This window comes from Oreochromis niloticus, linkage group LG5 (genome assembly GCF_001858045.2).
Source record: "Oreochromis niloticus isolate F11D_XX linkage group LG5, O_niloticus_UMD_NMBU, whole genome shotgun sequence".
Taxonomy (NCBI): domain Eukaryota; kingdom Metazoa; phylum Chordata; class Actinopteri; order Cichliformes; family Cichlidae; genus Oreochromis; species Oreochromis niloticus.
The window spans coordinates 17,774,827-17,799,777 of record NC_031970.2 but is presented as its reverse complement, the minus strand read 5'-3'; the positions used below and the strand labels follow the sequence as shown (position 1 = coordinate 17,799,777).

Here is a 24,951-nt window from a genome sequence, read left to right as displayed (position 1 = left end):
TCAAAATCATCGTTTTCTCTGGATGGCATTTGCAGAACGTGCAAAGGCTCCGCTGTGGACTTTCTTCTTCTTCTTCTTCTCCCCACTCAAAGTATCCTCTCAATTTATAGCCTGTCCCAGTGGAATTTCGTAATTAGAGCATGAATTAGATATACTGCAGAGAGCACATTACATAGAGCAACCAACAGCGTAACTGCACATATAAAATTAAGTGCTCGCCTGGTGAGACATTAGAGGTCAAACGACAAAAAAAGGCACGAAAATATTTATCCCTTTAAATTTTCTCTCGTCTCTCTATAATGACTTGCAGATCTAAGCTACAGAACTGTTAGACCACATTGGAGATGTGCTAATGGAGCTCCAGCCAGAGCAGAAGTAGGCCCTGCTGGTGCCATATGACAAATCGGCATGCTGCTCTCGCCTACAGTCCGCCCACCAAACACCTTCAAAGCTATCAGGAGGATTAGCTCACGCAGCTAAACCAAACAGACTGCTCAGTGTTCAGACAGCATTTGGTCCAAATCTTGTTTGTGCCTCCTGTTTTGGTGGCTAGCAGATCACAATCGGGGGGCTGCTGCCGGTTCAGTCATAACTGGGGCAGTGCTGAGGTGATGCACAGTGCCGTGGCTGCGGCAAAAAGAAGAATAAATGTTTTAGGGATTTGCTCGACTACCTTGCTCTTTGGGATATGCATAATTTATTTTTGGATTAGGATGGTTTAGATTAACTTTGAGTTCTCTGCAAAGTTCAGAAGACGGTGTAGCCGAGGCGACTCAGACGGGCGCGAATGCACTTTTGTCCTTTTTTTTGTGACATAAAAGCTCCATGTTCAGTTCTGGCGGGAGGGAAAAAAAGGCTCTGGATCTGTTTTGTATATGTTTCTGCATGTGGGCAGGTGTGGAGAACAACATTTAGAGGCCTCTGTCAGACTCCACACACTGCCAGGAAGGACTCGTCCTCAGTCAGAGTCTGCGCCGTATGCTTGTGATTGGAGGGCGCCTGTGGTTGCTAAGCAGAGCTGCTCTTCCTGTGCTAAATAAGAACTTCATGCTCTCTGGCTGGTGGGCTCAAAAGTAGCACGCCAAAACACACACTCACGCAAACGCGCGCGCGCACACACACACCTCTTACAGTACAGAGACCTAACGCGTCTCCATTCACTGCCCATCCTCTTTCATTGTGACCTCCACACTGTGACTCGACAACTCTCTCCTCCTCCTCCTTCTGCCCTCATGCTTTCCTTCCTCCATCTCCTCCTCCTCCACTCCGCATCACACGCACTTCTCCCACAGGTCAGCACTGAGTAAACCTCCCCCCCTCCATCACTGAGACCTCCTCGACGGACACCACCTCTTTCTCTCTCCTCTGCCTCGCCACCATCACTCACCTCCTCAGTTTGACACCTCCTCAACCCTGTAGGATACACACGCACACACACATGCATTCACATGCACGTACTCACAAAGACACAGACACAGGCTCTCCTACACTGAGTTCTCCTACTGCACTCCCCCTCACACTGCATTATACTTAGATCTCCACCTCCACTGTAGTGAGCACATGCTGTATCGGTCTGTATTCAGACTGGCCTACATACAGTATGCCACACATGTATCACTGTGCTGTTCCTTTGGTACAAAAGCTGCTTGTCTCATTCGGATGGAGATGGATAGATGGATAGATGGATGGATGGATAGATAGATAGATAGGGAGTGAGTGCTACTTTGTCAGGATGACCTCATAACCATCCTCTAGGCTTTCAAGAGCCTGCTAAATGAACAAATGAGTGGGCTCTACATTTTTGTCTCTCTCCTGATGGGCTGTGTGCTATGAAAGATCTCTATCATGTTGTGTATCTGCTGGTAAAAGAGTACCATGTCTTCTTCCTGAGTAGATGCATGTACCATGCGGCTCTTAGGAGTTTTATTTCGCTTACTTTCATTTTCTTAGTTGGTTACAGCTTTTGGGTCATAGAAGCTCAATCATTTTGTGCAAGCCCCCGTAAGCTCTTCAGGCCAGCTCAACATGTTGTCTTGCAGAGACGAAGCAATGCAGCATTGTCAGCAGGCACCCGTATCAAATGAATTCAGCACAGCTGTCCTAGCAGACTCTATTGCAGTGAGGGGGGGTAGAGAAACGTTATTTATTCAGTATTAAACTCACCCCAGGCCCCGTCATGGCCACTCTTTGCCACAGTATCATTTGGTCAGGTGGACCTTTTCCCTCTTTGACCTTGCCGGTCTTGTTTATTACCTCGTTCAAAAGCAGAATGTACTGTAACTTTGCAAATGCATCCATCTCAAGAGCTGGCCACCTGCCCCACTAGGTTCTCGCTGTCTGTTCTTTCTTTATTTTCAGCACACCAGTGTCTATATTTAAAAAGACAGGCGTAAAGATAGGCCACGGTTGCTCACACGCTGAGGTTACCTCCCCACACCCCCCACCTTTTTGCAGGTGTCTAATAGTTTCAAGATTGTCCCTGCGCTGCACTTGCTGTGCCGGCTGTCTAGGCAGGGCAGACTGCCTCCCTTGTGCTCGTAGCATTGACAAGCGTCTGGCTTTATTTCCAGCCAGTCGACGAGCTCAGACACAGGCAGCCATAGACTGAAATAGAGCAGGCCCACCCTTTATCCTATAATGAGGGGACTATTATAAGCCCAGTGTCTTAAGCTGTGTATAGCTGATGTCAAGGGAAGCACTAGTGCATACATCATGTTAAAAAACATCAAGCTGCTTTAAAGATTACCATCAAAACTAATCACCTCTCCTTTTGCCGTCAACAGCCTTAATCTGCAGCACAGGAGTATGTGTTTAAGTGCAAGGTCATGCCACCTCTCGTGAGCTGATGAGACTCTTTGCTTGAGACAAGAGTGAGAAAAAAACCATAGGAAGACAGTTTTGAACTAAAAATACGACATTGAAACAAATCTATTTGGAAGAAAATCGGTTCACTTGTGACCTTGTACCAGTCGGCTGAAAGCAGCGATGACAGTCTGGTCGAGGCATCTGTCCCATATGGAATGTATGAATTATTCCAGGGGTAGCAGGGCATTGTTGGAGCACTCATCTTCACAAAGACGCCCATCTCTGAATGTCCATATTTAATTCACTCCTTTCAGCTGCTGAACTGTACAGGCTGCCGATATAATGAGTCCCTCCAAAGAGATTAGCCGCCCTGTCATCAATGCAACTCCCTAATTTCTCTGCCTGTGTTGTGGTGCAGGCTGCTCTAAATGGGATAAAGGGCCTTGGCCGGACACAGTGGGAGGAAGTGGCTTTTGTGTTGCAAGCAGGTGCAGTGGAATGACAGTTTGGTTTTTTGGATACGCACGTGTATGTTTCTCTGTGTGTATGTGCGTGCAGTTCTGTATCTGGCTAAGCTTGGAGGGTATGTGCTCCCTGAGTGCCTCTGAGATACACCAGGAACCTCTGGAGCTTGACTTGAACCCTCAATCACAGGGCTCTTCAGGGGTTTGCAGTAAATTCTTCAGGCGAATGGTTTTCTCTCCCCTTCCTCCTCCTCCTCCTTCCCCTCCTTTTTCTCTCTCTTTTTCTGCTCACATCTGGTGAACAGCACTAGCACCCCTGTCATCTTTTACTGCGTTGAGGTCATTTCCACCCTATCAGTAAAGTGGAAACACATGATGTGCAGGATTCGGCCTTAATGGGGTGGGGCTGGCATGGACCAGCACTGACACAGCTTTACAGCCAAGAACTGCCAAAAACGGCCTCTCTGTGGAATGCCTCCTACTTTCAAATTAAAACCATTTGGGGGTAAATAATATTAGAATACACAAACCTGTTAAAATAATCAATAAACACAAATAACCGCTGTAATTAGTAACTTTAAAAACACACACACACACACACACATAGGATGTGCACATGTTTTCCAGAAATGCTGCAGTGAGGTGGAGCTTCGTCTGCAAGAACAGAGCTGAACAAGTAACTCATGACGCTTTGAAAGTGAAATAAAAAAAACTTACCAAGCATTGTTTAGACCTACACAATGATAAGTGCATAATGAGTACCAACTCCGGAAGACTCCTTTTGGAGTTTCTCTTCCTCTGTTCCGAGTTTTATTTTTGCTGTGAAATTCTTCCCTTCGTATAGGCTTTTTTTTTTCTTTTTTCTTTTTAACCGCATTATTGAATCCAACTGGTGAGCCGGGTACAGACTTTGGCACATGCCGGATAAAGGGTGCATCCTCGAGTTTAATTGGGATTCTCCTCTAGCACTAATGTGGATTCCCTCTAGCCTGCTGCCGCTCCATTCTTCTTTAACATTTTTCACAGCACAGCCCGCGGTGTTTGTTATTCTTCGAGATGAGCTTGTGTCATTTGCGAAAACTCAGCTCTGCCTTCTGACACGTTTTGCTTGATTTCTCCACAGTGCATCATTAGCGTCGGACTCATCTCGCCACAGATTTGTTTTTAAGTTGGGCAGAAATGTTTGTTTCAAACCACGGACCAGTCTTTTTTTTTTTTTTTTTTTTTTCTTAACCTGCTGATTTTAACTGTTAAAAACATTTTACAGTAATATGCCCAGATAATGTGCCGCTAAGGAATCTCAGTGGAATTAACAGTTTTAATGTAGTTTTACTGCCTCGCTACATGGATCTCAATGTGCCTCCAAGCAAATTCCAGTCACACTGTGGTTTCCATTTTGTGGTAGACAGAGCTGCAGTGTAAAAAGGGGTGGGCTACAGTCAGTCAGTTACTGCTGTCTGTGAGCAGACTACGGGCAGGCGGAGTGGCTGCTCAGAGCAGCTGCATGGATTTTTATTTCTGCTGTCCAACAGGACTCCATCACAGACTGCAGCAGCACTCATTATTGAGGGCACACACTCCTGTGCTGCATGCCTCTGTCCTCATTACCTCTGCAGCAGCTTAGCTCTTTGCCTTTGTTCTCTCTCTTGGCCTGAAACTGGAGAATATGGAAAGAAGTGCTGAGGCTGCAGTTAGCTGGGCTGCCCACAACTTCTGCCGCACAGGAGAAAACATAGCGCAGACAACCACCACCCCCCTAAGCCCTCTCGTCTACATATTTTCACAAAGCCATCGCACAAGGGATGCTCTAGTTTGATTTATCGCCCCGACTTGGATGTAGGCTGGTTGGATAAGAGGCTCGTTTCTTTGCCCTCGTTGCCCGTCTGTGTCTTGTTCGATTAAAATAGTTCACTCTTAGGTGTGTTTTGTGAGTTGGCCCACTGAACAAATGCCCTCAGGGCCATTCTGCTGTGTGAAAGGTCCCATAGACTTGCTGCTCAGAGGCATTAAATGGCAGCCGTGCAGAGTGGCTGGGGCGACAGTAAACTTTTATCACACTAATAACCCACAGACACAGCTAGCCTAATGGTTTTGCCAGCCATGGCAGGGGTTGCCTGCAGGTCAGGTTGAATTGCAGGACATAAATGGTAGGTTCCAACTGGTAGAACAAATAAAGGAAGAAGAATTAATAAAAAGGGGGGCGGGCATCCAAGCCATGCAAAGGGGTTAGAAAGCCGTTATTGGAAGGACAGATAATCACCTTAAATTATTTGCAATAATAGGATGCTTTTAATTTGACTGCTCTTTTATAGCAAAGTGATCTGCGGCCTTTTAACCCTCTTTCCCACCCCACTCGGTTAGCTCTCAAGCGCTGGATTCACTCCGAGTGCTCAAAGGACACAAGTCCTACACGAGTGACAAGTGCGTGAAAAGATCTGCGTTTGCCCAGCGCTCGGTGAAAACATCGTTCCGAGAAGTATCCGTGTGTGAGAGAGGGTGGGGGGGAGCATTTGTTAATGGAGTTCGAATCTAAACTTTTCCTCAGATTCCTCTCTGCCTCTGGCTGAGGTGGACGGGTGTTGAGAGTGTTTGTTTTAGGTGAAGTCAGTGCTGGAACAGAATGTTGTGAACCGCAGGCCAGACTGTGGTTCTGCGGTTCAGCTCCGACCTGAATGCAGACGGCTCTGTTTGTTTTGCTTCCCCGTTTCTCAGGGAGAATTTTAGACGCTGCCAAAGTCCTGCGCTCACACCCAAGACACGCAAATAAAAGTCCTTCACAGGGGGAAAAAGAAAAAAAAAAGTACCTGGGTGTAGTCTCTCCATCTGGACTTTACCACCTCCCCTGGTGGAAGGGTACAGTTCCATACATATCTCATCTTGTAAAAGGGCTCTTTGGGAGATGAGATGGCATTGGATTGCGTCGGTGGCAGGATGTTTGTGTGTTGTCTTCCAAGTCTTTTCATAAATAGCAGTTGTTATGTTACCGAGGTCAACTGGTTTTACTAGACTAGAGAGGCAAGTCCAGAGGCAAGGAGGCCTCCCCACCATCTGGCAGCCATAAAAGGGGGGAGCAGAAGGTTTTTAGTGGGGCTTTATGGGATGGTGGGTTGAGACATTCAGGGGAGGAGAGACATGAGTGGATGGTGGACTCTGGTTGCCCTCGAGCTGCAAAGCTTCCCCTGCAGTCTGAATGACAGGTCAGAAGTTCATTGCCTCTTTCTCATCTCGCATCTGCCTGGTAAGGTGGAGGAGGTGAGGAGTTCGAGGGCAAAGGAGAGGACGTCACCGTGAAGTTGCTATTGCTGCTGTGAATAGAGATGTATTCTGGGCGAGACATCTGCGTTTTGTTTTATGGGCCCGCTGTATTTTTAAAAGTGTTTCAGGAGACTATAGTCAGCCGGTCTGTTAGCTTGTTATGCTACACAGAGGACGAGACCGAAGTCCTACAGATGGTGCAGGATTATGTGGCTGCGTAAACACGGGTGATTCAATGACATGGTGTTGTTTGGGTATGCGTCACCCTCTCAAAGCACCCTGCTCGCCACAGAGTAACGAACAGTAAGTTGTTTTGGACAACTGCAGATCCAAGGTCTCTCTCTCTCTCTCTCTCCGTCTCTCTCCTTTTGTCCAGAAACTGCTTCACAGTCAGGTGGTGGCTTCATTTTACCTTAAGTGGCAATGACAACTTTGTTAAGTCTTGAAAATAGTCAAGTTCAAGGAGAGCAGGATTCTCATGGAGACTTCAGGGATGAAGACACTCCAGAGACTCTCAGTTGTGATTTCTTTCCCAGTTTTTAAGAGCCTGAGCTGGAGCTGTCTGGTCCATCTGAAGCTGGATTCCCAGCCTTATAGGTTTTCCAGAACGGGGTTATCATTGCAGAGGACTGTGCAGCTTTGCTGACTCTGGCACTGATACCTCCCATAGAGACTTCATTTGTTGTTATGCTGCAGCTGAGATGTGTTAACCCTTTAGCCCCTTTAGGATATTTAGCTAATGGAGGGATATGCCACTCTGTTATTACTTATGCTAACCTTGTGCAACCCTTCCATGTCACAACGTGCACACACGTTTGCGTAATATGAACGCTCTAATTAAAAGACAGAGTAAAAGTCAATTTGCTTATAATATAAATTATTTATACTGACCTCTTTCTCTCACCAGTCTGCCGCTGGGGTTTTAGACCCTCTGCTGCTTCATGCAGTCTGTATACGAAGACAAGAAAAGTGCTGACGGCGAAAGAATGAGAGCGTGTTTGGCAGGAACGCCCTTGTAGGTTTCTGTGTCACTCAGCTCTATTAAATTTTTAATCGTTTCCTTGCCGTGGTATAACGCTCAACAAGGCTCTGCTCACACAGTGTTTATGCTCTGTTCAATTCATAAAATAGGGGGAAAAGAAAGTAAAAAGTGGGATTTTAATTTTATTAAGATTTTGAAAAAAAAGAAGACTGTGACACTGTTAAGTTAAAATATTGCTTTCTCGCTTATTCCCGACTAAACGCAGAAGGAGACGCTGAACTAAAGCTGCTTTTAAGGGCTGCACTCACCACGAGATTAATCAATTAGTGGGTCGATAGAAGATGCGCTGCCAACTATTAATCCAAATATAAATTCAGGTTATTTTTTTCAAGCACACATGGACACTTAATAACGTCGATTTGATTAATCAGTTATCCAGACAAAAAGTCAAACTGCTGATGAATCCGTGGCTTGTTGGAGTCGCCTCTGTGCCCTTTGAGGCAGACACCGCACTAGTAGTCGTCATAATAATAACAACAATAATAGCTGCAATTTATAAAGCTCCACCCTCGGTGGTATTACTGTCATTCCAAAGTCCTCATTATTAGATTTATTGAAGTGTCTCCAAGAATTATCATGACAATGATCTTAAATATACTCTCGATGCCAACATCATTGATTGCACTTGCCAAACTTTAAAGAAAGCATCAAAGGCACCTTCAAAGGCAGGCGCAGTCAAAGAATCCAGCCACAGATTCGCGGAGAGCCTCTCAGCATACTTTGGCCTATTTATCGGCTCGCATTTTGCGTCACGCGAGCGTCTCGAGCATTAGGAAAAGGAGTGAAATAAAGCACCGGCTCTTGATTGAGAGGCTGGAAATGAGGGACTCTGCTCTTTCTTTAGTGGTTCCGTCCACTGCAGTGATTCAGGGGATAAAAATGTGGCCTGTGTCTCTTTAAGAGCGCTGGCCTGTCTGCAGAATGCATCAGTCCTGTGGAGCAGACACAGGCCAGCAGGAGGAGGGGGGTAAAGGGAGGAGCGTGGGGCTATATGGAGGGAGGTATGAGGACAGGAGGGAACAGCCGCAGTCTGGGCTTCCAGCCTCCTGGCTAGACTGCTGAAAGTTATTATTGAGTTCCTGTGTAGGGCCTCCCCTCCCTGTGGCATACTCCTCTGTGTTCACTACAAGGTAAACGGCGAGTATGGGAGAACCAAACAGAAAAGTTGGCAGCCTCCCATGCCCCTTTGCAATGACCTTATATGCAACAAATAAAGGATAATTTTGTTTGATTTGGAGTTTTTGCAAGGGTGAAACCTCTGAAAGACTTGCAAGACTTGAGAGAAACCACACATGCGCGTAGCCTCGCAGCTGCCTGACAGCAGCTGAAACTGTGGCCTAGCTCACGGTTGTCTTGAGTTACAGTTTAGCAGACATGTCCTGTTTTCTTAGGAATGGCCTTAACCAGTCAAGACATGAAGGTTGACGGCTCACCAATGAGAAAGCAGGGCGACTAAATCCTCGTCTGGCGTGCTAAATGATGAGTATGATTCAAGGACAGATGGTGGGAGGACATCGTCTCCTTCGAGTAACTTTGTCTTTAGAGTAGACGATGCATAATTCTCTGGAAAACGATGTGGTTGCATAAAGCTTGAGAAAGGGACCGACTGCTTTCACAGCGTCGTTTTCGCAGGACTGTTTGCAGTGCTGCAGTACGTCGCGACTCAGAGATTTGCTGTCTGAGGAAAGGCCATGCAGATTACATACTTACATACATCATGCCCTCCGCTGAGGCCTGTGTCTGCCTGCAACACTAATCCCTAGCTTGCCTCCCCTTTAGCGGCTACATTAGGGCCACAGAGCGCCTGCGTCCTTCCAACTCAGCCCACCAAGAGAGAGAGAGACAGACTTTTACGTAATGCTCTGTTTGGTGCATTTGTTCCGAACCTGCTGCTGCTTTAAAGCAGAGCTCCTGCAGGTTAACCCAGCTGCTGCCTTTCCCACTTGCCATGGCTCCGGTCCACAAAAAGCCTGAACCCATGCAGCACCTGAGGCTCGTCGGGAGCCCGCGAGACTACTTCCCCGCACATATCTTCTGCAGCTTATGTCACATGTTCGCCCTGATTAATCCCAGCATGTGCCTTCATTCATGGTCAGTGCGATCATTTGGCCTCTGCTTTAAAGCTGTCCCAGGCAGGGTTTTGCAGGAAAGCTGGGCGAGGGGGGAAAACCCTGGCGCTGAAATGGGTATTTTGTGGAGTTCTGTTTGTTGAGTCAGAGCTTATGGGCTCTACTGTTATGTGGTTGCCATGGAGAAAAACACAGGCTCTTGTGCAATAAAATCATCCAGGAAAAGACATTTCCAAGAATTTTTTAGAGTGAAGAAACAGACGGCAAATCGCAGAATTCATGAGGTGCTGCGGTCCACCACCCAGCCCCTTCAGTCCTCCATTTTAGAGCGCTCATATTCATTTTATAGAAGCGGCTCGGCTCGAGCCCTCTCACCTAATTACTTCTGTAAGCAGATATGTTTTCCTATGAATGGAGGAGGGACACAAAACCAGTGTTTAAGGATGGAATGTGTGATCTTAGGAACGGATGTTGTGGGTGTTTTATCCCCTATTTCCCTTACAGACAATTCCTCTAACAAGTGGAAACAAGTGAAATGCTATTTGATCTCTGTCAAATATTACTGTATACACACACTCACTGTGAGGTCGTCGTACATTTGAGCCAGATTGTTAGTCTGCCAGCGAGAGGAGAACATTTTCAAACGCCGTAACTCGTAATATTGTTTTGAAAATAGGTTGACAGTTAATTAGTTGAACAAGTAGAAAACTTAGTGGCTTTCTTGTTTTTTGGGGGGTTTTTTTCCCATCTGGAGTCGTTCTCTTCAGTTACGTCAGTGCTCCTTATTGCTCGTTAATGTGAGTTCTTTTATTATTATTTTTTTCCCTCACCGTTTCCCGTCTATTTAAATGGGCCCATTAGCACATTTCAAATCGTGCAGCTTTCTGGTTGCGTTTCTTTTGCATCTGGGAAAATGTCTACTATGCAGCGCTGCAGTCACAAATGATACAATGTTACAGGCTTGGAGGCTAAATTTCAAGTTCAAAGATAATTAAAAAGAATGCCTTTAAAATTCCCATCAGGTGTCTTTTTAATAGTGTTTCATTGTTTAAATAGAAACGCCATTGGTGGAACAAAGATTAGCTCTTCTAAGCTGGTGACCAGGAAGGCTGCATTTCAGCTAAATGACCTAGAATGGCATCTATAAATTTCAGCAGGATTTATTACTTCGGTTCAACCAATTAGCTCCTGAGCATTTTCTCAGGATGTATACTGTGTTGGTGAAATTACATCTCATGGGACCCTGGGTGAGCAGTGACCCTAACTTCACCTCGCCCTCTCACAACTTTTATGGCCTCCTCCCCCAAATCCCCTTCTGCCCCCCCCCACCCCACCCCCCTTCCGTCCCCTCACACCTCTTAACCTCTGGTATTCATCCCATTTTCATCTTTCCAAATAAACCTGCCACCTGCCCTCCTCTCCGCTGCCTGATCAGGGGGGCATGTGCTCATGTGGTCATGTGGCTCGTGTTACCGTGAAGGCACGGCGCCGCAAGCCGCTCCTCAGCTGACCAGCGAGCTGCTTTAAAATTTTGAAAAATGACCAGCCCCTCAGTGGCTCATTGGTTACACTGGGTTTTTATGATCAGCTTGCACTTTAAATTAGCTGCGGATAACTGTGCCATAAGTTAGTCTTTCTCAGATATTCAGTGATTTCCACAGCGAAGAGTCTGGTGAACGGGCTGAATGAAGATGAATGTATGACCACTGCAATTTTAACCCAGGGTTTGAGTCAGATCTGTGATAATCACCAAGCTCGGGAGACCCTCGAAAGTCTTCCTAAAGATTCAATTGAACTCTTAATAATTAATTAAATATCTTCTTAAGCTAAGGTAAGTTTCCTGGGCAGTTGGGCATTTCAGTAAGGAAAGGTGTTATGTTTTGACCAGGTAAGACGGTCAATGGGAACAAAGTGCAATACAATTGATTCGATTTCATTAAATATATTAATGATATCGAGACTGCTGGGAAAAATGGAAATGCACAATTCTGGCTAAAAGTTGCATTATAGAAGGTAGGGATGGCAATCCAGTGTTGGTTTATGAAGAACTACAAGAGAACATCCAAGGAAGTTGTGATATTATTGTGTGAAATAAATAACTGGCAACCCAAGTCAGTAATGAAAACGGTGGGAAGATACCAAAGTTTAATGAGAATAGCTGATTGATTAACAGGTATGGCTGTAGTGGGAAAGGGCACTGATGGTAGTAAGAGAAACGATGTGTGCCCTTAGGCCAGAATAGCAGAGGAGAGGATGCTCGCTGGATGCTGAAACAGAATAAACTGAAGAATAAATAATTGAAATATCTCGCATAATAAGTAGCAAGTGAGGCGAAGCAGCCTGAATCGGTATGGAAACCACGTGCCTGGATTTGAAATTGGATGTTGCACAACATGAGACTAATCTGGATGAAAGTACAAGCACATGGCACCAAGTCAGATCTTTACAGATGTTATCTCCTTTCAAAATCGGACTGGAAGATAATAAAATATACTGACAAGAATGAACCGCTGCAAACCTGGCAACCCATTGCCATTTAAAACCTGTATGAGGACCTCAAGATTTACTATGTATGTTTTTTTTCATAATTGATATTTACAGCCCTGGTGTAGTTTAATAAAACGTAGAAATGGTGACTATGAATCCCATTTGACATCTGTGTATGTTAAATTCAGACGTAATTTTCATTTTTTCCATTTACGTCCATATGTAAGCAGCGGTCCTTCAATTTGGAGGCCTGGCTCTTCCTCACAGTCTCTGCCCTGTGAGGGAGGTGCAGTGGAGTCTTCCAGTACCAGGTACTGGGAGTGATATAATGGTCTGTGTATTTGGAGCCGTTTGTGTTTGGGTTGCAGAGAGGTTATCCGGTGACATGTTAATCGTCAATCTGCCTTCTTTGCCGTGGCATTAGTATTAATCTGCAGGATTAAAACTCAGCCAGTCAGACACTGGACTCACAGTCTTTACTGTAGAGCTTCGCTAACAGCGAGAGAGCTGTGCACACATCCCTGGGTACAGGCTGGGATGTGCTTATCGGCATTTACAGTTGGAATACATCAGTCCTCTGATTAGATGATGTTTGTTAACACATCGGAGTGTTTTGGAAGTAACAGAGTCAGTTTTTATCAGAGATTTTCACTCGTGTCTTTCATCGCTCAACAGTCACAAATCAACAGATTTTCCACTGCCCCCCCCCCCCCCCCCCCCCCCTTTTTTTTTATTCCCACATAGTGTAAACAACTATTTTCTTCATTCAGTCTGAACGTATTTTCATAAAGAGACAATTTAACAACTGTAAACATATAAGGGTCAGTTTATCCAGCATGGTAGGTACTTTCCAGCCAGCATAAACCATTTTGTCTTTCTTGTTTTTGACAAGAAAATGAGCACATTGAGACCCTGATGACTGAAAGATGCTCACGGCCTGTTTTGAAAGAACCCAACAGAGAGGCCATAATATACAGCTGAACTGCATGCGATGTACCTCTTTTATGGAGTAAAAGATATGATATTCTGACCTCTGCTGCTCCGAGCAATTTTTTTTATTGCTGGAAAGCCTCCATAAATGAAGCCTACTGATACACCTACAGATATTTTTTTTTTTTTTAGTTGCTCTATCACCAAATTAATGTCTACACCATTCCTTGCTGTTATTAAATAAGCTGTTTTTTAATTCTAGATTTTTATTTTTTTGCAGTTTTTTTTATTAGATATTTCAGATTATTTTCAACAATTCCAGCTTTTGTGTTTAGAAATCACCTCCTTATTCTTTTAAGACAACGAATCTGCCGGCGCTGATGTTCAACATCAGGGCTGCTCAGCTAACGCCAGGTTGAACGTGTCGTCGGTAAGTAAGAGGTGTAAATGTTGGCAATATTTGCAGAAGTCTTTTATCTTTGAGAATATCACTAAGCATCTTAAATGAATCGCAGTCGTGCTTCAAACTGTGACGTAAAATCGAGGTTATAGATCACTTAAAAACACACAAGTGCACCACTGCCGGAGAATCAGATGAGGGTCAGTGTAATGCCAAGGGATTAAGCTTGCATGGCAATGCCGGTGCTGGCACTGCCGTACGACAGAGATCAGGTTCTGTGAAGGCACGCATACACGTCTGATACTCGGGATACGGCGACGCTAACGCAGTGAAATTCTCTGCAACACTGGTGCATTAAATGACGTAATTATGAAATATATTGATTCGTTTGTGGCGTTAGAATAACAGTGAAAGGGCTAGAATTTCTCCTTTTAGGTGTTGGAAGTACTTTGGAGCACATGGCTGTCTGGTAACCATTTTGGTTGGCCGGACAAAAGCTTTCTCACAGCTTTCCCTTCAATTCCAGAGCACTTAGACAATCTAAATCTGGGGTGATGCTTATAAAACTGCCTGGTTGCAGCTCTTTTTTTTTTTAAATGACAAAGTATTTGCTTTAAGCTTTAAGTACCATTCAAGTCCACCCATATGTGGTGAGTATTGCCCATAGACCCCTTTTTATTTCTATGTGTGATGCTCTCAAAAGTTGTGTGAAATATTTGATGTTGATTTGACGCATTCTGGTTATCAAATAATTTTCCGTTTACATAGAGTGAGTCATTGCTCCTTCTCCCTCCCTCTGTCTTTCTCGTTAACCTTCATCCCCTCAGGCCTTCTGGTCCGGACTGCAGCTGCTCTTACATTATTATAAGTGTGCTAAATGTTAATAGAAGCATAAAGGCTTTGTGTGTGTGCATACGTGTGGTATGTCCCAGTGAGATCGTGGCAGAGAGTGGGTGTTTCTTTGCCCGCGCTGGTTTGTAGATATTGCCGCGCGTCTTGCTTCAGATCTGGTCTGATTTCTAACTCGCTTATTCCAAGAGTACAGCAGGGGGGCTCAGACAACTATCTGCTGAATTTGGCACTATGTGTGTCTAGAAATACACCAGTCACAGAGCACGTTTCATTTCCTAAGATAACTTTGACTCACAACCATACCGAACATGCTCGCGCTAATAAAATATAATCTGCAGCGCTATCTGCTTCACGTCTTTTAGTCTCGGGTTTCCATATCTGTTGAAATAACTTATGGGTGCTTCCTAGTGTGAGGTCATCCTCTGAGGCAGAGAGTGATTTGGGCACCGCTGTCAACACCGCTGTAAGAAAGGCCGGCGGGCAAGTCCCCGTTGTTATGGTTGCCATGTTTGGACCTGACTAGGAATTCACATTCAGTAGTACAGTAATCTTTCTTTGTGTTTGCTCTCACCACCGAGATGATCTTTTCATGCGCACACAAGCAGTTCGCTTCATTCAGGAACAAGTTTTTTCACGATGAGGACAGTAAAAATGAAACTTGTCATTAAAAGATTAGAGAGTTTATTGTGCCTTAATATTTTTTCATCCGCATTTGCATGTGATGTATGATGGCATTGAAAGAGGCAAATTAAACCCAACAGAATACATGTGCAATCTTTACTATCAAAATCTCTGTCCATGCCCGACTCCTAAAACTCTTAAAAGTGATGTAGGACTTTTTCTATCAACCCCCTCCCCGAGTAGGACACGATACCTATCAAAGGAAGCAAAAGCGCCATCCTTTTGCTGCTTTTGGTTGTGCAATTGAGGCTTGAATTTTCTGGGAGACTTTCCACCCTGTGGTTGACAGAACCACCCCCTGACAGAGCTGCAGTAACCAGTCCTTTTCTGCATTTTAACCCTTTATTTGACAGCAGTGGACAGCGACTGCAAAAGAGTAGAAAGATAATGACAGGCACCCTAACTGCTTGGCTATTCATATGACCCCATAGGGAACCACTAAATGCTGAAAATGTTATTATTCTACAGGCATGGCATTGTGACGTATGTGCAGAAATGTAAAAGCAATAAACATGTGTATTTGCACTGTCAAAACAAGAAAAGATGACATTTGCATGTAAGGATACAAGCAACATTGTCATTACACAGCAGGTCTGGATTTGCCCATTGTAGCATTGCTTAACATGCAAAATAGTACAGAGATACTTTTATCATTATTTTGTTCACTGTTTTTTTCTCTTGTGGCCACATAAAATCAAATTTGCACTTATTGCAACTTCAAAGTCAAGCATTTTGCCACCAAACTGTAATCAGTACAACATCCTGTTCTATTTTCAGTAAAGTAAAACTTAAAGACTGGGTCTTGAAATATTGTGATGTTGTCAGGAATAATAAACGAATGATAATATTGCACTGTTTTGCTCCTCTATATGTGTCAGGCTGTGTGCATCTGATGAGATTTTCCACCTTTAGGAACACCAGCTTGTCCTGCATCTTCCTCAGACCTCATCAAGTCTCAATCCCAAAGACAATTAGGACAATCCAATAAGCTCCGCTGTAATGCCGTCCTTATGCCTGGCCCTGCGGCTTTCTCTGTGTGGCTACGCTGCCATGGCTCAGTTCAGCCACGTAAACAAAATATTCTCAAGCAGAGACACAGCAAATTGATAAATTAAGCTAAGCTTTAGAGAGGGGAAATGAGAGCTCCCCCGGTATCTGTGTGGAATATGGGATGAAGTTTCAGGGATATTCTGGGCAGACACCAATAATACTTCCCCAGCTGTTACAGTGACCACAGGGCTTTATATAAATCAAGGGACTGTCGTACAATTTATGCAGCGAGAGCCGAATACAGCGCTCAAGGCATCCCTGTGACCGTCCACACCAAACCATAGGGATCAGATTACCAAAACTAGTATTCCTTCACTTCCAACTAAGGCTATTACCCATGTGAGCCATGCCAGTTGGTGTGCCCTTGAGTGAGACAGCGCCCCAGTAAGCACATGTCGATCTGGGGATTACATTCAGGGGTTTAGGAGGGGAAAGGAGGCCGTAATCTGAAACTGTTGTGTCTTGTTGCTGTGCACTTTTCTTAATGCCATGCTATCATGCAGCATACGTTGGTGTTGTATGACTGGGGCCCTGCAGGAAGTTCAGCTATTTTGGTCTTACCATATGAGTATTGCCTCATGTTTTGTTTCTTGATAATTTCATTGCAGTTTTTTTTAGTAGCACAACAGATGCTAGGGGTTTCAGTTTTACCCTTTCAGCAGATCCAACAGGCTTATTAGCTGTTAGCTTTTTGGGACATTTTGCAGTCATTTGTTTTGTTGCTCAGAGATTAATTATTCGTGCCATTTTTATTCTTTTTTTAAATCTAGCCACTGTGCTTACGAGCTCCCAAACACTCACCAAATCACATGATATAGATGTATTAATTGTTTATCTTAGTTTTGTTGTATAGAGCCAGGCTAGCAGTTTTCTATTCTTCCCAGTCTTTATGCTAAGCTAAGCTAAGCTACCTAGAAGCTGGCTCTAACGCTAACATATTTCCTTGACAGATAAATAAGAGAAAGAGATGATAATCTTCTTGTCGTGCATCATTCCTAAAGCTACAGAAACAATCTGTTCTCACCTAATCTTTTTTTATAGACAGAGAAACATGCAAAGGAACAGGTTTCAGAAATGGCATGAGCACTTGCACTTGGACCCTTGCCACTTGCATATTATAGTTTTGGTTCAACCACCACATCACCGGTTTAGATGATCTCGCTAAAACCCTGTGCCTTTTCACCCTGCCTGATTGGTCGTGTGCACATTTTTGCTAACGTTAGAAATGACAAAGTTAGAATAATGGCAACAACCAGAAATAGTTTCAAACTTCAAGAGTTAGGGTCATACATTTTTACACACACTCCAATCAGCTACCTCTTCCCTCTTCATCCACCCACTTTCCTGCCTGCTACGCATCCATTCATGCTTTCATTGATCCTCTCACATCCCCCTCCATTCTCACTTCCTCCTCTGGCGTCTCTCCCTAATGGCAGATGAAGCGTGCGTCGAGAAAATAGCCCCTGTGAAAACTGTTCACCGCCTCTCTGTGGACGCAGTCCTTTTCCAGTGCTGGTATACTGCTATGGAGAAACTAAGGGATTAAACTTTAATCTCCATCATCTGCAGTATGATGCTTGCTGACGTCGACCGACCAAGTTAACCATGTTAAGATTAGGCTTTTCCCCCTCGTGCTGAACAGCAGTCCCATATCACCAGTCACTGAACAAATATTGTTGATTACATCCATGTTCAAGTGAAAGAAACGGCTCAATCAAAATTACGCTCCAGTTGGCGTGATGTCGAGAAATCATGATTCACGCAGGTCGAGCGCTGCGCTCTTTGAACAGATATTGATATGTTTGTGTTGTGTGTGTTTGCCACGCTGGGATAAGATTGTGGGGTGGAAAAAAGAGAGGAAAAAAACCTGGAGCTTATCCTTGTATTGCCGCGCCATTATGTAGCACTAATTAAAAAATAAAACATGCCTGCTCTTGCCCTTCTGCTATTAGACCCTGTTTAGCCTACAGGTTTGCTTTGAACCGCTCCCTCATTACAGCGCCTCAAAGAAATATCATACAATAGTGAGTTGAAAAGGGCAATGCTTGAATGGAGTCTGAAAGGGGAGGCTGTACTTGGCCTTCAAGTATACATTCCTTCAGCTCAGTGCTTCCTCTGTGGTCCCCCCTCTTCTGGCCCACCTCCCCCCTCCCACTCAATTCTCAGTTCCCACAGGGGACACAGCCAAAGCAAACTCCTCAGAGGAAGTCTCCCTCTCCTTCCAGTGTGAGAGAAATGGGGATGGATGTCCTATCCGGGCCTGCGAGGCAATAGGATGTATAAGGGGGGGTGTTTTGACTCCATGACCATGCTATGTCTATGATGTGGTGATGAGTAAAGCCCGTGCGGCTGCTCTCCTGTGAGGTCAGTGTCATATTTAGCCAGTAGGTCCCTTGTGGTGTCTGGGAGTGTCTGTTTTCTGGCTCTATTATGTCTAGTGCTCGTAGCCTTCCTGGAGCTGCAAACCTCAGGGTAGAAATAGTACCAGACAGGCAGACATCCTTTGTCAGGAAAACAACAGTCACGGCAGTAATTACAGAGTCTTATTACACCAGGGCAGCAGTTCTTAGAACACCACCAGCCTTGAGTCAGGCAGGTGAGGGGTCGAGTCACCACTGCTAAACACAGTCAGGAGGTTAGTCTAGGTTAAAAGAATTACCTTACAGTAGCAAATCCAACCAGCGGGCTTGTAAATGGGTGTGTGTGTGTGTGTGTGTACCGTGGTGACTGGTTAGACGGGTACAGACATTTGTAAGGCAGGCAGACTCGAGGGGAGTGCCCAGACAAACATGTCATGTACACCTCATAAAGCTTACAAATGTAGGCACAAATCAAACCAGGAAGGCAAGAAAATGTCAGAGTCACAGATTCCAGCCATAATTTCCTCACGTCGTCATTTAATTATCTTTATATTGAAAATTTAGTCTATTTAACACTCAAAAGGTCAAAGTTCCACTCAATCTACAGCAATTATAAAGGGACAGAAGCAGAGATCAAAGGCTTAAACAACCTAAATGATTTACTAGAACAATTGAGAACTACTCACTTGTGACGGTAAGCAGTTTCCTAATAGGTGAAACGCTTTCCTATCAGTAATTAACCCAATTCAAACGTGGTATCTATAGTTCAGGTATGCAGTGCCAGACCTGACTTAACACCTCCACCCCTAACCACACTGTATCACACACACTCACTCCATACCCTCCCACATGCACATATGCGTGTCTACACCCGCAGCCACCCACTTCCCCACATGTCCCAACACCCACTCATAGCAGTGTGAGCACACACGCGCGCGAGCACACGCTCGCTCACGCAGAGTCTGGCTTCGTGCTGCAAATCTGTGAGACGTGATTCATTACCGGCTGGGCTTCCTACTAAATGAAGTTTATTGTTAATATCCATCTCCAGGTGATCACAGCAATTGGCGATTAAAGGTTGCACAACTACACCAAAGGGAGTGTTTTCTCATTGAGGATTTTAAGGTAAACAGAGTAATCGTTTGTCTCGAATCGCACGCGCAGACAAGGAGATGGGAGTGTTTGCCATTCCTGGAGGCAGGATGTCATAGTAGTGAGTAAGAGAACGACCCGGCAGGTCTGTGCTGGCCTCTGTGCCTGCCTAGGTAAACATATCCTCTGTCTGACAAGTGCAGACCTGGTTGAGGATGTTCGCTATCACAGCACATGGATCTGCAACTTGCCACACACACGCATACGACATAGATAAAGGGGGGAAAAAGCTTGTGAGATTCAGTATTTTGTGGCACTTAACAAGGCAGATGCTTCTTCCCTCCTCGGGTTTTCAGCTCGCCCTCAAACAGCACATGACTCGGCAGCTCTGTGTTAAAGTGCAGCCGTTTTAGAACACTTCTACTCGATCGCCTGTCAGATCTGAGTGCAATTACTTTAATTTGTCTTCCTCTCTGTCTGCCTCTGTCTCTGGATTGCAATATTTCTGTGGTTCAAGGAGTCGATCTTCTCCACCTGACGGCGCCTCTCCTGCCTGGCAGGGAGCAATGTAGCCTTACTGGCTGCCAGCCAGACCAGCTTGAGTGTCTGCTAAGCTCAAAGCCCTGCTCTCACACACACACGCACACACACAAACATGCAGACATGCCAGGCTCTGTTGCTGAACGCTTGCACAGATGCATCGTCTATCCTCCTCGCCTCTCAGAGACTTCTCTGCAATATTTTCTCATTCTGTGACCTTCTGCTCTTTTACTGTAAAACATCTCTACATGTGCTGACAAATCCACGAGTTGCTCATGAATAATGCCATTTACAGTCATACTGTAGCATTTTTGGAAATTGTGTGGTTTTTTTCAACTGTCTATGATGCGCCGTATCTCCGCCTGGATCGTGATGATTAATCGTTTACTCCCCTTTTCTCCCTTGTCAGTCTCCCAGCCCCATCCGAGCCAAGAGGTCCAAATTCGACAAATTGCAGTCAGCTGACAAAGACAGGAAACCCGACTGGCTCCAGTCACTGTCAAAGTCTGCACACAAGGTTTGTACGCTATACGTCTGCGTTACTTATGTGTAACTTGAAAGATTAAAGCTCAAAGGAGAGACGTTAAAGCATGGCCTCTCTTCATCTGGCTTCTTTAAATAGAGAGGGGCCTTTGAATGTACTCGTCATGGCTGATTCAATGTTCTTGTGGCAGTTTTCTGAGTTTATCCAAGCTTGTTGTGTTGTTGTGTTGCTTCAGGATCTGAAACAGGTCCAACTAAAACAGAGGCCCTCTGCTTTCCGCCCCTGGTCTCCTAAGCCAGCAGAAAAAGTGAAACCGGCCGCCAAGAATGAGGTGGAGAGGTGAGCCTTCCAAACAAAAGATGTCACAGTTTTGGTTTTAAATACAGCGTATCTCTTTAATCAAGCCTCTTTTTTTAGCATTTAAATGCTTTAAGTCTGGCTGTGTTTATTATCCTCGCAGGTCGTGCTCGAGGAATCAGGAGACACACAATTTGGCATTTGCCCACCTGGCCCCTGCGGTCCATCCCAAGGACAGCAACACTCCTGACAGGGGGACAGCTGCCATTTCCGTGCAGGAGCTGCATAATGGTGACGCACAGCCTACAACAAAGCCGGCCCACTCCAGCAACACCAACCGAGCCGAAGACATGGACACAGATGGAGAGATTGATGTGGATGACTGTGATGATGGTGAGTACCACCCACCATCTTTTCTGTTTTTTTGAAGTGTAATCACAAAAATAAACTGTAGTTGAGCTTTAGAAAAACCGTATATAGGGCACAGACTCTTGGATTCCAACTTTTATTGCACAGTAAAGGAGCAGGCTTGTTGGTGGTGATTCCTGTGCAGCTGCGCCACCTGGTGTCAAGGGGAAAAAGTACAAGAGGAATAATAGCTTTTTATTCATGTAGCAAAAAATGCAAATATTTATAGCAAATAATTAAAAATGCAAAGCAAAAAGAACAAGTGAACGTCAATGATCTTCTATTTTTTATAACGCCTGTCTTCTCTGCTAGTGGTTATTTGCAGCATCTCAATTTTATATTGAGTCTAACACTAATATTGTTGGGGTTTAATCAGGATCTTAATAATATAAAACCTCTCTCTGTCCTCAGGTCCAGTGCAGTCTTCCTCCCTGGCTTCACCTCCGTCTGCCTGCACCAGTGTGTCTCAGACTCTGACTCCTCAGAGCATGGCTCGGGCTCAGGAGAGGCCTTCCTGGCTGCCAGGGACTGTTTGCCCAGAGATGGACACCATGAGACAGATGCTGTATGCTGGTCTTGACACCAAGGAGGCGCGGGAAAAACTCCTGCAGGAGATTGTCAGGATGAGAGTGAAGCAGGAGGAGAAGCTGGCAGCTGCTCTTCAAGCTAAACGCAGCCTTCAGCAGGTAACCTGTGAGACCAATCTCGCCAAAACTAAATGACATTAAAGCTTCACTGGATTTCATTTTGACACCTCTGATGACTCGAATGGTTTTGCAGGAGCTGGAGTTTGTGAGAGTGGCTAAGAAAGGGCGTCTTCGCGAGGCCATCGAGGCCAAGCGCAACCTGCGAAAGGAGATCGAACGCCTTCGCGTGGACTGGGAGAGGAAGATGAGGGATGCGGAGGAGTCTTGTGGGCGGCTGAAGAGAGAGCTGGAGAGAGAGAGACAGCTGCGAGTTTGCGATAAAGGCTGCGAAGCCGAACGCCTCCGGGTCAAGTACTCTACTCAGGTAAGATGCCCCCAAGACGACCAAAGCCAGCGAGAGCACTAGAAAATATTGTGCGCTCGGCTGTGGTTATTGATCCCGTTCTTTAGCTGCCGTTCATTTAATCTTGCTGCTTCCTGTGTTGCGCAGATCGAAGAGCTTCATGTGCAGCTGCAACAGGCTGAAGCCGATCGCGAGCAGCTGAGGCGGGAGCTGCAGCAGGAGAGAGAAGCTCGACAGAGCCTGGAAAGCGTCGTCAAAGACCTGCAAACCCAGCTGGCCCTGCAGGCCGGCGGCATCCTTCCTGGAGAATGCAAGGACACGAGCACAGAGGCGCACAGACAGACCGCACAACCCACCAATGGATCCTAAAGTTGCACATTTAAAACGAGACAGAAAGATTCAGTAAGAGGAGCATGTTTAAGGGGAAAAAGAAACGAAGAGTGTTTTTGGTAGGGGGAAAAAAATTAGTCATATACAATATGATACAGTATACGTCATTATTATTATGACATTATGAATTTTATCAAATGAACTGGAAAGCAGCACGATGTCCGAGCATGTAATAGAGCGTGAAACTGCGAGAGACTTTCTTCAGCGATGGAAAAACACATCTTTCCGGTGACGTCAGCGCCTGCGGTCAGACACCCGACGCCGTGCAAGGATTTCATTTCAGTATAAGCTATTCTAAGATGTGCAAATATAGCTACATAACACTACTTGAATATGAAGGGAAGAAACACGTTGCGCCTGGTGAGCAGTTGATGAAACTCTTGTTGCCACAATATACTGGTACACACAAGGGTGTCATTGCAGACCACTGGAAACAAGAGACACGAGTTTACCACTATTTACTTTTAATATCTGCTTGCTTTTTATAACTGTGTAGAGGATGTCCTTTTTAAGAAATTCCTGCTTGCGCAGCACTGTTATTCCACAAGCAACAAAAAGAAAAAAAAGGAAAAAAAGAAAAACATTCATATATAAACATGTACGCATGTAAACCAGCTTATCTACCTTTTGTATTTTATAAGCCTGAAGTATTGGAGGTTCTGTGGGCTGCCTTCAGGTCCACCACTGTTTTATTCTTAGATATTTTATGGAAGTATTACGTTTTTTTTTTGTTGTTGCTGTTATCCAGTAATGTTTTTGGCAACCGAACCATGTGCTAAATAAACAATAAGTAGATGAAACTTGCCCACGTTAGTCTAGTTAAATCTATAAACACTCCTAAAAGAGAGGAAGAAAAAATACTTTCAGTAGTTTCTGTTTATGCTAAAATGCGGTACTTCTGATTTTCTATGGAGTATTATAAAATAATTTATATTTTAACGATAATTTGCTGCCTATCGACAAGACACATTCATTTTTTCGTCACTGGCTTTAGGGCTCTTAAATCAACAGTTGCTGTTTATATGAACAACATTTCTACATATATACAGAAGTATGGAGATATATTTTTTTACTTTAAGAAAAAGGAATTGCACTTTTTAAAGAAAGAACCTTGCATTGTGCATCGTATTCCCTGTTACATTTTTCAAATAACAAGTTAAACATGGACTTTAAATTGAAATACTTTCCCTCAGTATCCCCTGATGTAAATACAATTATAATGTAAATAAGATATCGGTATGGTATGGTATGGTATGGTATGGTATGGTATGTTTGCTTGCTCCAGACTTAAATTGATTGATTATGAATATTATTTTTTGCTCTTACTTGAAACCAAAAATAGACTATATTTGGATTTGTAAACTGCAGTTTTTGTGTTGCTGATCCCTGAGCATCATTGCAATCACGGGGCATTCACCAGAACAGACGGACTCTTTTTGTTTTAAACCACTCTTTTTGTTTTGTGAACTTCTGTAGTTTTGTGGGTTTGACCCATGGACAGAATATTACCATTTCTCTGTTGATTGTTTTTTCTTTTTTCTAAAAAGCGCTTTGCTATTTGCTGAAATATATATGTATGTATGTATGTATATATATACATATATATGTATACATATTTTACATTACAGACCAAAAAACTGAAAAATGGATTTTAATTCTTTGCACCTCCGGCTCCGTCATCAGGTAGAGTAGAAATGACACCTTCTCCTGGTTTAAACTTTAGGTGCTCTCATATGTTTTAGAAAAGAAAACACTTTTATGTCTTATTATTATGATACCCTCGCTCAGTATTTGTTGGGTACAGTGTAATAGCACTATCCATTTTGTTAGCTGATAATGTTGTAGTTTTGGTTTGGAACTGGGGTTTCATTCGCCTCTTGTTTCAATGTTTCCTTTTTCCTTCGGATGACTTGTATAATACCCATTAAAATCTAAATCAATCCTTCTTCTGAGAACTTTGTGTTTTTCTCACCGTTAGAGATTTGTGTGTTGTTGTGTGTGGTTTTACTTTTAGCCATGTTGGGAACCTTTGTCCGTCCGTCTGCAGCGTCCACATATTTGTTCCAGACTGAAAATAAATTTACAGAGATTATTGCGTTTCCCAGAGGATGAAGATAATGACTAGAAGCCATTAGTCTTGCTCTGCTCTGTGGAAGGGTTTGGGGTTTTTGTTTTTCAGCAAATAGCAGCAAAACTGAAGTAATTCCCATCAGCCTCACACAAAGGTTACGTGCATGTAAGAGTTTTATAGTAAAAATCTAACATTTAAAATCTTAAAGTGCTCACTGTCACTGTTCATTCAGTACACCTGTTCAGCTCTTCATTAATACAAATATCTAATCAGCTAATCGACCT

At 44.3% G+C, this 24,951-nt stretch overlaps 1 protein-coding gene across 1 annotated transcript in view; it reads left to right on the top strand.

Moving 5' to 3' along the window:
• The window catches only part of skib (v-ski avian sarcoma viral oncogene homolog b), a 30,657-nt gene extending 6,116 nt beyond the window's left edge, over window positions 1–24,541 (top strand). Inside the window, exons 2-7 of the mRNA XM_003448307.5 lie at window positions 20,437–20,544; window positions 20,747–20,850; window positions 20,972–21,201; window positions 21,628–21,902; window positions 21,997–22,227; window positions 22,354–24,541. Coding sequence (XP_003448355.1) covers window positions 20,437–20,544; window positions 20,747–20,850; window positions 20,972–21,201; window positions 21,628–21,902; window positions 21,997–22,227; window positions 22,354–22,575 — 1,170 coding nt within the window. The 3' untranslated portion in view covers window positions 22,576–24,541. The remainder of the gene's footprint in view (window positions 1–20,436; window positions 20,545–20,746; window positions 20,851–20,971; window positions 21,202–21,627; window positions 21,903–21,996; window positions 22,228–22,353) is intronic.
• Window positions 24,542–24,951: the final 410 nt, after the last annotated feature.